Genomic DNA, 15,732 nt, shown 5'->3' on the forward strand with positions numbered 1-15,732 from the left:
CCTCTACTAGGCAATGCCTTAGTAGGAAAATAAAATTTCTCCCCGCCCCCACTCTGCTCCTCTATTAGGCACATCCTAAGTAGAAAAATAATATTTTCCCCGCCCCCACTCTGCTCCTCTACTAGGCACAGCTTAAGTAGGAAAATAAAATTTTTTCTCTTCTTCCAATACAACAACATTCATGAATTAAAAAGAAGAACAAAATTTTATTGAATTCCAAATGATTACTATTGCGTATTTTCTTGATTGATCTCAAGCGCACGACGTCAAGTTATAGTAAAATGTATTTTTGAGTACAAGTGTCGATCCCACGAGGAATGTGTATATAAATGTATATTAGTACTTGTAATTAAAATAGTCTAAACTTTATTTAGAAAAATCAATTAAAAGATTTGTTCACAAGAATAGCTATATTGAAAATGGATTAAATAAAATATAACACCAAACTTTTTAGCAAATAACAATGAGATAAAAGATCTAGAGGTCCGATTTCACGCAACTATCCACCATGTGTAATTCTTATTAGCTTTGTTATAAAAGTCCTTTTTATTCATTAGCAAAAAATCATATTATTATCTACTCCCTCTTCCAAGTAATAAGTAGATATTTGTTATCTAAAAATGAATTGTGACATTCCCATCAACAATTTACAATTAAATAACACAACAAGCACTAGATTCTCTATAGGCTTCGATAGCATTATAGGCCTTCCGAACTCCATAAATACCATTGATGTATTTGATCTTTTTCTTGTTTATAATTTTCTCTTCCGAGTGATAAATTGTAAACATATAAATCATTCAAAATATGGTCAATAAATTGAAAGCATTAAGATTAGAACAATACAAATGAACAATATGAAGAACTTAAATAACTTAATTTATAACTTCTAACACATGGTTTCTAGTTTTGTTCCATCATTCCTCTAGAATTAAAACTTAGTTCATAATAACAAAATCAAAACAACAAAACATGGTTTTAAAATAAGACATAACAAATGAAAAACAAAGGAAAGAAGAACTTAGAACAAGAGTTTGAAGAGCTGATTCCGTTCCCGGAGTTGTACAAAAGATTTCTTCCAAACTTGATGAATTTGATCTTCCATCTAGTAGTAGCCTTCTTCACTCTTTCCTTGGCTCCCCAATACCCTAGATAGTAGCAAATGATGTCTTATTATAGTCCAGACAAGATAGAAGTCGTAGCACACAAAATTCTCAAACTTTCACGCGCAGCACACAAAGTTACAGAATTTTCGGATTCTGCTTTTCGAAGACCGCGGGTGCGGTGAAGAACAGACCGCGGGTGCGGTCCTCTTTCTGGTGTATGAGCACAGGTGCGCTGCCTATTTCAGTGCGGGTGCACTAGCTTACCGCGGGTGCGGTACATGAATAAGCGCTGGTTATCTTTTTGCACTTTCCAATTCAACACTTTTAATACTTCACACTCTTATTCTATACTTCCAAACTATAACAACAAAAACAACAACAAATCAAATAAAAGTTGCTCAAGAATCACAGAATTCCAAGTTAAAAACAAGTAATAAAAGTACAATAAATTGCACTTATCAAACTCCCCCAAACTTAGGATTTTGCTAGTCCCGAGGAAAATAAAAACACACAAACAATTAAGTTATGAAATATTTTTAAAAGAACTTGGCCTCAAGATAATTTAACTAACTCTTCATGCATTCACAAGTCAAATCAATCAAACCAATTTTTCATCCGGATATAATCATGCAATCGGTTAATTTTCTTAACTTCCAATCTATTCAACTCATGTTTCAAAACATTCTCAATCGATTTCAATTTTTACAAACACAAATCAAGAGGTCTTTTCCGGTAAAAATTGGGTTCAATGATATATTCAAGCAAGAAAGGAGTACCCAATAAATATTTGACGCAATGAGGTGTGTGTAAAATTGATCAAGATTCATACTCAATGTAAGTATTTATCGATTATCCATAGGCTTGATCCTCCCAATCACTCTCCACTAGTATATTGGACAACTATGACTTGGTCAATAGGATTTGCAATGCTTGTAATGTTAGACCTTAGCTCATGGCTACAAATAAAGATTAGGAGTTCAAATAAAGGAGTAAGTTGAATTTTTATCTCTTTTGCATACTCCACTTTTTCTTTTATCTCCATTTTTTATTCATTTCATCTCTTTTTCTCCCCTTTTTCTCCAACTTCTTCAATCAAACATCATTCATCATTTTTCTTTTCTTTTCTTTTGTAGGAGAATATCACTTTCGTTAATCTTTTGAATTCTTAATCCCTTGAGAAGGTAGGAAATAATTGTATAAGATATTCAAAGGGTTGGTAAATATGGGCTACTTGAAAGGATATCGAATGGGGGTCTTTTACACATATTAACATATGTCATTCGAATTCATATAAGCTACAAAGAGGTGACAAATGATAAAAATTTTATTTGGTAGCTTGAAAGGCTCAATCGATCCAAAAAATCACCTAAATCATTCCTAATCATAGTTTGTCCGTATTTCGCCTCGAGTGTTGTTTGGATAGTTCTAGACAAAATCTCAATTCACTAACACGAAGTAGAATCTAATCATCGTGAAAAATGATGTCTCAATGCATCAACCAAATACATATATATTCAAAAGAAAAGTGCTTGGCTTCCAAGAAATTTCAAGAACACAATTTTTTTCTCATATAGGCTCAAGAGGGCTTCAAATGAATATTTATGAACAATATAAATAGGCCCAAATAAAATCAAAGATTGCCTCAATCATATATGTGTTTGCAAAAAATTATTTCAATATTAAATGAAAATCGCAGAGTTGTTTAGAATTTATAAGTCTCAAATTTACCAAATCTCATGATTGTTCTCTAAATTTTTCAAATTGATTGATGAACATGAATGAAATACATGACATTTCTTCCAATACACAAATTTTGTTCATCATTGGCCATTTCAAAAATTTTATGACTATGACACTACAAACACAAGCAAATATATCTCAGACACTACAAACACAAGCAAATATATCTCAAAAGTAAATGAAACACCAAATAAAACTAAATGACACTACAAACACACAAGAAAATATATCTCCCCAAAACTTAAATATGTGCATCGCCCTTGATGTAAATGATCGTTAAAGTTAGGGAATACACATACTTCGGGCAATGACCGTCAGTGGTCATCGCCATCCTCATCATTGCTTCTTTTTGTGGTGGGTGGTACTCAGGCGGATCATATGCGGGTGCGCTAAGAACTTACCGCGGGTGCGCTAAAGCTACTGTGATTTTTAAGTTTTCGATCTTCAGCGACCACGAGAGCGCTGTTTTTTGTACCGCGGGTGCGGTGTTGACTCTGGAAATGTAGTGCGGGTGCGGTGTAAATTACACCGTGGGTGCGGTATGGCTAATGGAATTTTATGTTTTTTTCTTCAATAAGCACCGCGGGTGCGCTCCAAAAGAGACCGCGGGTGCGGTGTAGGTACTGGAAAATTTTATTTTTTCTTTCATCAACTACCGCAGGTGCGGTGTTTTTCCAGCGCGGGTGCACTATCAGAAATGGTTTTCTCCTCAAATTTTAATCCTGAAAAACACAATTGAGTTCATAAGATTTTGGGAAGATAAAAGAACACATTATATCAAAAAGACACATCCTAAAATAAGAATACAAGAATAAAAAAAAACAAAACCGAAAACAAAATGCAATAGAGAAACAAAAATTTGGGTTGCCTCCCAATAAGCGTTTGGTTTAACGTCTTCAGCCCGACTACCACCAGTTTACATCAAGTCGATCCGCCTAAAGGAATGTTGTCAATATGCCTTACTTCAGTCCCATAATAATGCTTGATCCGTTGTCCATTTACTTTAAACGTTATTCCGTCATTGCACTTTAGCTCAATGGCTCCATATGGTTGGACTGATTCTATTGTAAATGGCCCCGACCATCTTGATTTTAGCTTACCAGGAAACAGTTTGAGGCGTGAATTGAACAACAGTACTTGTTGCCCCGGTTTGAGCTCCCTTCGAACAATGATTTTGTCATGCCACTTCTTAGTCTGCTCTTTGTAGATCTTGGCATTCTCATATGCGTCATTTCGGAATTCTTCCATTTCATTTAGTTGCAATTTTCTGACATCGCCAGATGCTTTTAAGTCAAAGTTCAACTTCTTAATTGCCCAGAATGCTCGGTGCTCCAACTCAAGTGGCAAGTGACATGCTTTTCCAAATACGAGCCTATAGGGAGACATCCCAATAGGTGTTTTGAATGCGGTTCGATATACCCATAGTGCATCATCCAACTTGAGTGTCCAATCCTTCCGGTTAATGTTGACTGTCTTCTCCAATATTTGTTTAATTTCCTGGTTGGATATTTCAGCTTGTCCATTCGATTGGGGGTGATACGCCAGTGCCACTTTATGCTTCGCACTGTATTTAGCCAAAAGTGAGTTGAAAATGTTATTGCAAAAATGCGTACCTTCGTCACTTATAATGGCTCTCGGTGTTCCGAACCTCGTGAAGATGTTCTTATGCATGAATTTAGCTACAACACGAGCATCATTAGTATTGGTGGCGATTGCTTCCACCCATTTTGAAACATAATCCACAGCTAATAAAATATAAGAATTACCAAAAGAAGGGGGAAAAGGTCCCATGAAATCAATGCCCCAAACGTCAAAAAGTTCTACTTCCAAAATATTCGTCAGTGGTAGTTCGTGACGTCTAGAAATGTTTCCTAACCTCTGGCATCTATCACATGATTTTACTAAGGTATAACTATCTTTAAACATACTAGGCCAATAGAAACCAGATTGCAATACCTTAGCTGCTGTTCGTGTTGCTCCAAAATGTCCACCATAAGGTGACGAGTGGCATTTATCCAGAATTTGGTGTGCTTCGACGCCATCCACGCATCTCCTTATAACTTGATCAGCACATCTCTTGAATACGTATGGATCATCCCATAGGTAAAACTTTGCATCGTGAAAGAATTTCTTCTTTTGGTGATAACTCAAATCTGGAGGAGAGTACCACAGGACAAGAAGTTAGCTATATCAGCAAACCAAGGGAGTTTCGAATTTACCTCAAACAGTTGTTCATCTGGAAATGCTTCTTTTATGGTTCCTTCATCTTTTTTATCTTCAAGTTCGAGCCGTGACAAGTGGTCGGCTACTTGATTTTCACACCCCTTCCTATCCTTGACTTCAAAATCAAACTCTTGGAGCAATAAAATCCACCTTATCAAGCGTGGTTTTACATCCTTCTTGGCAAATAGGTATCGAATAGCTGCATGGTCAGTGAAAACAATTACCTTTGTTCCAACCAAGTAGGGTCTAAACTTGTCAAATGCAAACACTACTGCAAGCATCTCCTTTTCAGTAGTTGTGTAATTTTGTTGTGCAGCATCCATGGTTCGACTTGCATAGTAGATTGATCTAAAAAATTTATCACGCCTTTGTCCCAACACCACACCTACTGCATAATCACTAGCATCGCACATCAATTCGAAGGGCTCCTTCCAATCTGGTACTAACATGATTGGTGCTGTCACCAATGCCTTCTTGATCTTCTCAAATGCCTGCAGACAATCATCATCAAAAATAAAAGTAGATTCTTTTTCAAGCAAATTACACAAAGGTTTAGTAATCTTAGAAAAATCTTTAATAAATCTACGATAAAACCCAGCGCGTCCTAAGAAACTCCTTATCCCTTTTATGTTCTTCGGTGGTGGAAGCTTTTCGATTGCAACTACTTTGGCTCTGTCTACCTCTAATCCCTTTGAATACACTTTATGTCCAAGAACAATATCTTCTTGGACCATAAAATGACATTTTTTCCAATTAAGAACTAAGTTCTTTTCTTGACATCTCTGCAAAACAAGGGAAATGTTATGTAAGCAGTGATCAAATGAAGAGCCAAATACCGAGAAATCATCCATGAAAACTTCCATGATGTCTTCCACCGTGTCTGCAAATATGGCCATCATACACCTCTGAAAAGTAGTAGGTGAATTACATAACCCAAAAGGCATCCTCCTAAAAGCAAACGTGCCATAGGGGCACGTGAAAGTTGTCTTCTCTTGATCCTCTGGTGCTATAGCAATTTGGTTATAACCTGAATAACCATCTAAAAAACAGTAGTGACAATAACCAGCAAGTCTATCAAGCATTTGATCAATAAAAGGTAATGGAAAATGATCTTTCCGTGTGGCGTTGTTCAACTTCCTATAATCAATACATACTCGCCATCCAGTTACAGTACGAGTAGATATTAGTTCATCATTTTCATTTTTTACCACAAGTCATTCCACCCTTTTTAGGCACTACTTGCATAAGAGACACCCAGCTGCTGTCAGAAATAGCATATATAACTCCAAGCATTTAACAATTTCAACACTTCATTTTTCACTACATCTTTCATGGCTGGATTTAACCTTCTCTGATGATCCACATAAGGAGCGTATGACTCTTCCATTAAAATCCTATGTATGCATATGGTGGGACTAATCCCCTTGATATCAGAAATCGACCATCCAAATGCAGTTTTAAATTTCCTCAACACTCTCAACAATTTCTCTTTTTCATCTAAAGTAAGAGAGGAAGAGATAATTACCTGATATGTCGACTTCTCACCCAAGAAAGCATAACAAAGATGACTAGGCAATTCCTTTAAAACAGGGGTTGAAGGTATTATTTCTGAACATTTTTCTTCTTCCAACTTCTCCTGTGTGGCTTCCTTTACCTTTGGCAAGTCTTCAAGAGCCAAAATTTGCTATCTCAATCCCCAATCATCATCATCCACTCTACTAACAGTACTAGAAAGGCATCTTTCTAATGGATCTTCTATTGTATGACCTATACCAATCTCAGCAACACAAGAGTCAATTATATCAATGCTTTTACAAGTACTCACCTCGTCGTTACCTTTAATAGCCTTATAGATGTTGAATATCACAGCTTCCCCACCAACTCTCAAGGTGAGTTCTCCTTTGTGTACATCTATCAATGTTTTTCCAGTGGCTAAGAAGGTTCGTCCAAAAATCAATGGAGCATCTTGATCTTCCTCCATGTCAAGTATTACAAAATCAGCAAGGAAGATAAACTTGTCAACTTTTACCAAAACGTCTTCAACAATTCCACGAGGATGGGTGAGTGACCTATCTGCAAGTTGCAAAGTTATAGTGGTTGGTTTTACCTCCCCAAGCTTCAAGTCCCTATAAGTAGAAAATGGCATAAGATTAATACTCGCTCCAAGATCACATAAAGCTTTATTAACATTAGTACCTCCAATAATGCAAGGAATAGTAAAACTCCCTGGATCTTTTAGTTTTTGTGGTAGCTTCATTTGGAGAATGGCGCTACACTCTTCGGTCAACTTCACTGTCTTGAACTCTTGCAGCTTCCTCTTCTTTGACATCACATCTTTTATGAACTTTGCATAGTTTGGCATTTGCTCTAAAGTATCAGCAAATGGAATGTTGATGTGAGTCTTCTTGAAAATTTCCGAAAATTTTGCAAATTGATCATCAATAATCTTCTTCCTAAATCTCTGTGGGTATGGAAGAGTCGGCTTAAATACTGGAGGTTGTTCAACTTCAACTTCATCTTTGGATCCATCGTTTTCAACTTCTTCAACTGTCTTCTCGCTTTCCTCATTCTCTTTGGATTTTTTAACCTCAAGTTCTCTTCCACTTCTCAAAGTTACAGCTTTGCATTGTTCCTTTGGATTCACTTCAGTATTACTTGGGAATTGACCTCTATGTTGATCTCTCAATGCATTAGCCAACTGTCCAATCTGTGTCTCCAATGATTTCATTGTGGCACCCATATTTTCCATGTGAGTTTCCATGCCATCAAGACGAGATTCAGTCCTAGCCATCCTTTTACCAGATTCAGTAACAAATGTCCCAACTAGATCCTCAAGTGAAGGTTTTCCTTCCCCCTTTGATGTATTGAACACCGGTGGAGGATTCAATACATTCTTATTATTAGCATATGAAAAATTCTCATGATTTCTCAAATCAGGATGATAAGTGTTAGGGGGAGGGTTACCTCGATATCCTCCATAGCCACCAAAATTCCTATAGTTGATATAATGAGCCTCATCAGGAATATGTGGTTCTTCAGTAACAACCGATGCATTTTCAACCTCTGTTGTACTAGCTTTATTCATAGCTGCAATTTGAGTTGTTAAAGCTGAAACTTGTGCGGTGAGTGATGTAATAGGATCTATGGCATAAATCCCAGCTGGCTTCTTTACTCCTGACCTCTCAGATGGCCACTGATAACTGTTAATGGTCATCTGTTCAAGCAAATCATATGCTTGATCAGGTGATTTTGCAAATATCGTGCCACCAGCTGCTGCATCCACAGTGCCTCTTGTTTGTTCATTCAAACCATTGTAAAACAATTCAATCTGTACCAAATCTTCAAAACCATGGTTTGGACACCTCCTCAACAACTCCTTATACCGTTCTCATGCCTCATATAATTGCTCAAAGTCGGTTTGCCTAAAAGTACTTATCTCAATTTTCAATTGTGCAGACTTCGCAGATGGAAAATATTTAGCAAGGAACTTGGTTGCTAACTCCTGCCAAGTAGTGAGACTCCCCAAAAGAAGCGATTGGAGCCATCCTCTTGCTTGGTTCCTAAGAGAAAAAGAAAACAAGCGCAATCGAATTATATCATCAGGAACACCTTTTATCTTTACCGTGTCAGTGATTTCAAGGAATGTTCTGAGATGTAGATGAGGATCTGCAGTAGCGGCTCCCCCAAACTGATTCTGTTGAACCATGTTTATTAATGCAGGCTTGAGTTCAAATTTGTTTGCATTAATAGTCCATCGTGCTATTCCTGAATAATGAGCATTTAGTACTGGCCTAAAATGATCTCTTATGGGTATTGCAGGGGGTGGATTTTCATTATCTCTGTTGTCAGCCATTGCTTGAATCTCTTCTCTTCTTGCCTTTCTTAATCTTCTTGCGGTTCTTTCGATCTCAGGATCAAATATAAGCAAGTCAAGATTTTGCGATCTTCGCATGCACTGTCAAACAATGATAAGAAACAAATCAATGTTTAATGTAATACAATAAAAACAACTCTAAATTAAAATCAAGACTAATTGGTAACAATACTAATATAAATTTAAAATAAACACTCCCCGGCAACGGCGTCAAAAACTTGTTGCGTATTTTCTTGATTGCTCGCAAGCGCACGACGTCAAGTTATAGTAAAATGTATTTTTGAGTACAAGTGTCGATCCCACGAGGAATGTGTATATAAATGTATATTAGTACTTGTAATTAAAATAGTCTAGACTTTATTTAGAAAAATCAATTAAAAGATTTGTTTACAAGAATAGCTATATTGAAAATGGATTAAATAAAATATAACACCAAACTTTTTAGCAAATAACAATGAGATAAAAGATCTAGAGGTCCGATTTCACGCAACTATCCACCATGTGTAATTCTTATTAGCTTTGTTATAAAAGTCCTTTTTATTCATTAGCAAAAAAGCATATTATTATCTACTCCCTCTTCCAAGTAATAAGTAGATATTTGTTATCTAAAAATGAATTGTGACATTTCCATCAATAATTTACAATTAAATAACACAACAAGCACTAGATTCTCTATAGGCTTCGATAGCATTATAGGCCTTTCGAACTCCATAATACCATTGATGTATTTGATCTTTTTCTTGTTTATAATTTTCTCTTCCGAGTGATAAATTGTAAACATATAAATCATTCAAAATATGGTCAATAAATTGAAAGCATTAAGATTAGAACAATACAAATGGACAATATGAAGAACTTAAATAACTTAATTTATAACTTCTAACACATGGTTTCTAGTTTTGTTCCATCATTCCTCTAGAATTAAAACTTAGTTCATAATAACAAAATCAAAACAACAAAACATGGTTTTAAAATAAGACATAACAAATGAAAAACAAAGGAAAGAAGAATTTAGAACAAGAGTTTGAAGAGCTGATTCCGTTCCCGGAGTTGTACAAAAGATTTCTTCCAAACTTGATGAATTTGATCTTCAATCTAGTAGTAGCCTTCTTCACTCTTTCCTTGGCTCCTCAATACCCTAGATAGTAGCAAATGATGTCTTATTATAGTCCAGACAAGATAGAAGTCGTAGCACACAAAATTCTCAAACTTCCACGCGCAGCACACAAAGTTACAGAATTTTCGGATTCTGCTTTTCGAAGACCGCGGGTGCGGTGAAGAACAGACCGCGGGTGCGGTCCTCTTTCTGGTGTATGAGCGCAGGTGCGCTGCCTATTTCAGTGCGGGTGCGGTACATGAATAAGCGCGGGTGCGCTGCAGCTACTGTATTTTTTTTATCTTTTTGCACTTTCCAATTCAACACTTTTAATACTTCACACTCTTATTCTATACTTCCAAACTATAACAACAAAAACAACAACAAATCAAATAAAATCTGCTCAAGAATCACAGAATTCCAAGTTAAAAACAAGTAATAAAAGTACAATAAATTGCACTTATCAATTACATAGGAAAATTCGAAATGAAATACATCATCAATCAAATCAAAGATAATATTTTCTAAGATGATAAGCGTTCCAGGGCCTCTTCAATGCCTTGCCTTGCGCATTCTCCAAATAATAGGCTATAGAGCTCAACCTTTCAATAACTTTGAAGGGACCCTCCCACTTTGGGTCCAATTTTCCTTTTTGCTCTGCTTGCACCTTCCTCAGGACCAAGTCACCTACCTGGAAGTTTCTTTGAATGACCCTTCGATTATAAGACTGTGCAATGCGATTTTTATAAGCTTCCATGTGAATGCTGGCAGCCTCTCTCTTTTCTTCCAGAAGTTCAAGGTCAGTGGCGCGTCTTGCATCGTTGTCCTTGTCGTAAAATATTACCCTTGCTGACTCCAGCCCAATCTCAGCCGGGAGCACTGCCTCATTACCGTAGACCAAACTGAAAGGAGTTTCTTGGGTTCCTTCCCTCGGAGTGGTTCGGTATGCCCATAAGACACTTGGTAGCTCATCCACCCAATTGCCCTTAGCTTTGCCAAGTCGAACCTTTAGACCCTGCACCAGTATCCGATTAGTCACCTCCACCTGACCATTACTCTGCGGGTAAGCTACAGAGGTAAAGAATTGTTGGATCTTCATCTCTTTACACCAAGCTTGGATCCTGGCCCCTTGAAACTGTCTCCCATTATCAGATATCAGTTTCCTAGGTACTCCATATCTGCATACTATACTCTTCCACAAGAACTTCAGGACGTCATTCTCAGTGATTCTGGCCAGAGGCTCTGATTCCACCCATTTTGAAAAATAGTCAACTGCTACCAATATGAACTTCTTCTGAGCGGGAGCTATAGGAAAAGACCCGACAATATCTATTCCCCACTGGTCAAAAGGACAGGCGGCCGTGACAGCCTTCATCGCCGCGGCCGGCCGGTGATGTAACCGGGCATGGCGTTGACAACTATCACAAGACATCACTAACTCTTGAGCATCATGCAGTACGGAGGGCTAAGAATAACCGGCGAGCAGCACCTTCCTTGCCAACGCGTAAGCCCCTAAATGATTTCCACAACATCCCTCGTGAACTTCTCAGAGCACATAATCAGCCTCTTGATAACTCAAGCACTGAAGAAGCGGCCCTACAAAAGACGTTCTATACAACATTTTTCCGATCATCACATAACGCGAACACTTTGTCTTCAACTTACGAGCTTCGCGAGGGTTATCAGGAAGCTTTCCTTCTTTCAAGTAATCAACTATGCCAGTCCTCCAATCCTCTTCCTCCTATTCAACTGCTGGTGAACTCGTGTGGGTGTGAGTTCAACTTGAAATACCACATCTCTAGTCTTCCAACTTCCCATTGTTCCAGTCATTTTGGCTAGAGTGTCTGCCTTTTCATTTATTTCCTGGGAATCTATTCAAATGTAATCTGTGTGAATTTCTCTCTGACTATGTCCACTTCTCGAGCATACTCAATAAACTTCTCATCTTTCACATCATACATCCCCTTCATCTGTTGTGCTACCAACTGTGAGTCAGAAAAAATAAGTACCCGAGTAGCTCCCACATTTCTGGCTGCTCGAAGTCCTGCCAACACAGCCTCATATTCTGCCTTATTGTTGGATGCTCTAAAGTCCAACCTTACAGCTAACTTCACTTCCTCTCCAGTTGGTGAAATCAGTACCACTCCCATCCCACTTCCCTCTTTCAAAGAGGAACCATCCACATATACTTTCCAAGGGTCCTCATTCTCTTGGTGCACGGTCTCAGCCAGAAAATCGGCTAAGGCTTGCGCTTTAATAGCTGTTCTCGGCTCATACTGGATGTCATACTCTCCTAGCTCGGTAGTCCACTTAATCAAACGGCCAGACATATCTGAATGGGTTAGGATTCTGCCTAATGGACTGTTGGTGAGCACCACAATTGGATGAGATAGGAAGTAGGGCCTCAAGCGCCTTGCTGTCACTACCAACACTAGAGCCAGTTTTTCTAACCCTGAGTATCGGATCTCTGCCCCTTTGAGTGCATGCGAAACATAGTACACCGGCTGTTGAACTGATCCATCTAGCTTGACAAGGACCGAACTCACAGCCCCTTCAGTGGCAGATAAATATACCCACAAAGGCTCACTTGTTGCCGGTTTGGCCAGGACAGGCAGCTCAGCAAGGTATTTTTTCAACTCTTCAAACGCTTTCTCGCAGGCTGGATCCCATTCAAATTTTTTTGCCTTTCTCAAAGTCCGGAAGAACGGTAAGCTTCTGTGGGCGGACCTTGAGATAAAACGCGCTAATGCAGCAATCCTCCCTGTCAACTGCTGAACATCTTTGGATCCCCGGAGAGAGACCATATCTTGGATATCTTGAACTTTCTCGGGGTTAGCCTCAATCCCCCTTTCTGTCACCATATAACCCAGAAACTTCCCACTCCTCACCCCAAAGATACACTTCTGAGGATTCAACTTCAGCCCATAGGACCTGAGGGTGGAAAAGGTATCCACTAAGTCAGGTATGAGTTGGGTCGAATCCTTAGACTTTACCATGATGTCGTGCACATATACTTCGACATTCCTTCCCACCTGCTCAGAAAAGACCCTATCCATCAATCGCTGATACGTGGCTCCGGTATTTTTGAGTCCGAAGGGCATGACCACGTAGCAGAAAGTTCCTTCAGAGGTGATGAAACTCACTTTATCTTGGTCCTCCACATGCAAGGGAATTTGATGATATCCCTGATAAGCATCCAACATACACAAATATTGATGTCCCGCTGTAGAGTCCACCAACTGATCTATCCGAGGCAGAGGATAACAATCTTTAGGGCATGCCTTATTGAGGTCTCTGAAATCCACACACATCATCCATTTCCCTGAACTCTTCGGAACACGAACGACATTCGAGAGCCAAGTAGGAAACTGCACCTCTCGAATGTGCCCAGCATTGAGCAACTCTACCACCTCCTTCTTTATAACTATATCTTTCTTGGGCCCGAAGTGTCTTTTCTTCTGCTTCACGGGACGAGAATTTGGTAAGATGTTTAATCGGTGTTCTGCTACATCTGGGCTCGTCCCTGTGAGCTCTTGGGCTGACCAAGTGAACCCACTGAGATTAGCCTGTAAACAAGTAATGAGTTCATCCCTGACCTCTAGGTCAAGGTCAGGGGCTATTCTTAGCGTCTTCTTGTCGGGCCCCAATGTCACGATCTCCGACTTCTCATCTATCACCTCATGAACCTCCTTCACTACTACGGGCAACCCGCTTCGCCCCCTTCTAATCATATTGACCTCCACACGTGCCCTCTTCCCCTCTTCTTTCACTATCCCCTAATAACACCGACGCGCGACCCTCTGGTCCCTGCATAAGACTCCAATCTCCTTCCCTATAGGAAACTTCAACTTCTGATGATACGTGGATGCTACAGCTCTGAAATCCTTTAGTGTTGGTCGCCCAAGAATTCCATTGTACGCGGATGAGGTGTCCACCACAGTAAATGTTGTCATCTTTGTTACCCGCCAAGGGTCATGTCCCAAAGATAAAGGAAGGACAATCTGACCAAGCGGCGGGATGGCATGTCCTGCAAATCCATATAGAGGAGTAGAGATTGGCTCGAACTCAAATCCCCCCACCTTCATCTGATCCAGAGTGCTATTGAACAGGATATTAACAGAGCTTCCATTATCAATAAAGATTCGTGCCACATCGTAATTGGCAACGGTGGCCATTACCACCAAGGCATCGTTATGAGGAGCCACAATGCCTCGGAGGTCATCTGGTCCAAAACTTATGACATGATCCTGGGATAAGTCCGCACCGCTAGATATTTCAAAATTCTCCAACCTCCTGCCATGCGCCTTTCGCGCTCGCCCGGAATCCCCATCAGTAGCACCCCCCGAGATCATGTGAATCATTCCTCTCGTAGGGTGGTTATCCTCATTCGTTCCCCTCATCGGTTCAGCGGGCTCCCGAGGGATATCCTGACCTCGAACTTCTCTCCTCGGCTCCTCGATCCTCTGATGTATCCATGAAGGGCCTCGACCCCGCCTAGAAGATGGGCGAGATCTCAGTTCGTTCCTGGACGAGGATCCTTCTTGTCTACCCCGCGGCGGAGGTCGAGCACTGCTCTCAACCCTCTGCGACTTCTCCCCCCTCTCCCCTGACTCCCTCACCTCCATCACCTTATCCCGACTCCTATTCAGAGGAACATGTGATGAGAATTGTCCTCTACTTTGGTTCTGTCCTCCTCCCTCTCACCTGTACCTCTCTTCTTACCGCTTCTCTCGGCTCCCTCCACCCTACTCCCTCCGTGTCGGTTTTCCATCCTTCTATACCGTTGGGCATCTTCCAAGTTTACATATTTTTCCGCCCGAGCTAACAAGTCATCATAGCTCGACGGAGATTTCTTGACCAGCGATTTGAAGAATTCTCCCCCCCTCAGCCCTTGAGTAAAGGCACTTATCATGATGTCGGGGGTAGTCGCTGGTATTTCCAACGCTGCGCTGGACAAACTCCCGTAAAGTTTCGGCCTCTTGCTGTTTCATTACAAACAAACTCAAGTAGTTTTTCTGGTGCCTCTTGCTGCTGGCAAATCGGTGCAAGAAAGCCGCAGAAAAATCTTCGAAAGACTGTATGGAGTTGGGCTGCATGGTATTAAACCATTATTGGGCTGACCTTACCAACGTGCCCAGAAACACCCTGCATCTAACTCCATCCGAATATTGGTGCAACAGAGCCGCATTCTCAAATCTCCCCAAGTGTTCTTCGGGGTCTGTATGTCCGTCATATTCTCTAACGTTCGATTGTCCGAAATTTGGGGGAAGCCCTTCTTCCAAGATGGATAGTGAAAAGGGGCTTCTTCTCTTGGGTACCGGCGCCCTGCTTCCTACCTGCTCCCTCAATCTCCGTATCTCCTTCCACATCTCCCCCATCTCACTAATCTCTCCACTTTGAGGGGGTTGCGTCTCTTCAACCCTGCTCTGGTGGACTTCAACATTTTCCTCACGCTCATGCCGGGCGGCCTGTTCCTCTACAAAGTAGATTCTTGATTTATTTTCATGGCCTCATCCACAGTTCGGGTGATAAATTGGCCCAGCTGTTCTAGGGTCAAGTTCTCCACATTCTCATTGGGACGGGTTTGCTCGACCCTCGTCTCGTGAATGGGCTGCTCGATTCTTGTCTCTTGACGAGGTTGTTCCTGTCTCGTCTCAAGATGCGGTTGTTCCGGTATTGTCTCAGCATGAGAT

At 40.1% G+C, this 15,732-nt stretch overlaps 1 protein-coding gene across 1 annotated transcript; it reads right to left on the minus strand.

Annotated features, from left to right (window-relative positions):
• Positions 1 to 13,815: 13,815 nt before the first annotated feature.
• LOC142549967 (uncharacterized) lies at positions 13,816 to 14,391 on the minus strand. Its single transcript, XM_075659211.1, has one exon. It carries the CDS (start codon positions 14,389 to 14,391, stop codon positions 13,816 to 13,818), a length of 576 nt encoding a protein of 191 aa, XP_075515326.1.
• Positions 14,392 to 15,732: the final 1,341 nt, after the last annotated feature.

This window comes from Primulina tabacum, chromosome 6 (assembly GCF_025594145.1).
Source record: "Primulina tabacum isolate GXHZ01 chromosome 6, ASM2559414v2, whole genome shotgun sequence".
NCBI classification, from domain to species: Eukaryota; Viridiplantae; Streptophyta; class Magnoliopsida; order Lamiales; family Gesneriaceae; genus Primulina; species Primulina tabacum.

Excerpts from the sequence above, each read along its gene's own strand:
- LOC142549967 (XM_075659211.1), bottom strand. The coding sequence starts at position 14,391 with ATGATCTCGGGGGGTGCTACTGATGGGGATTCCGGGCGAGCGCGAAAG.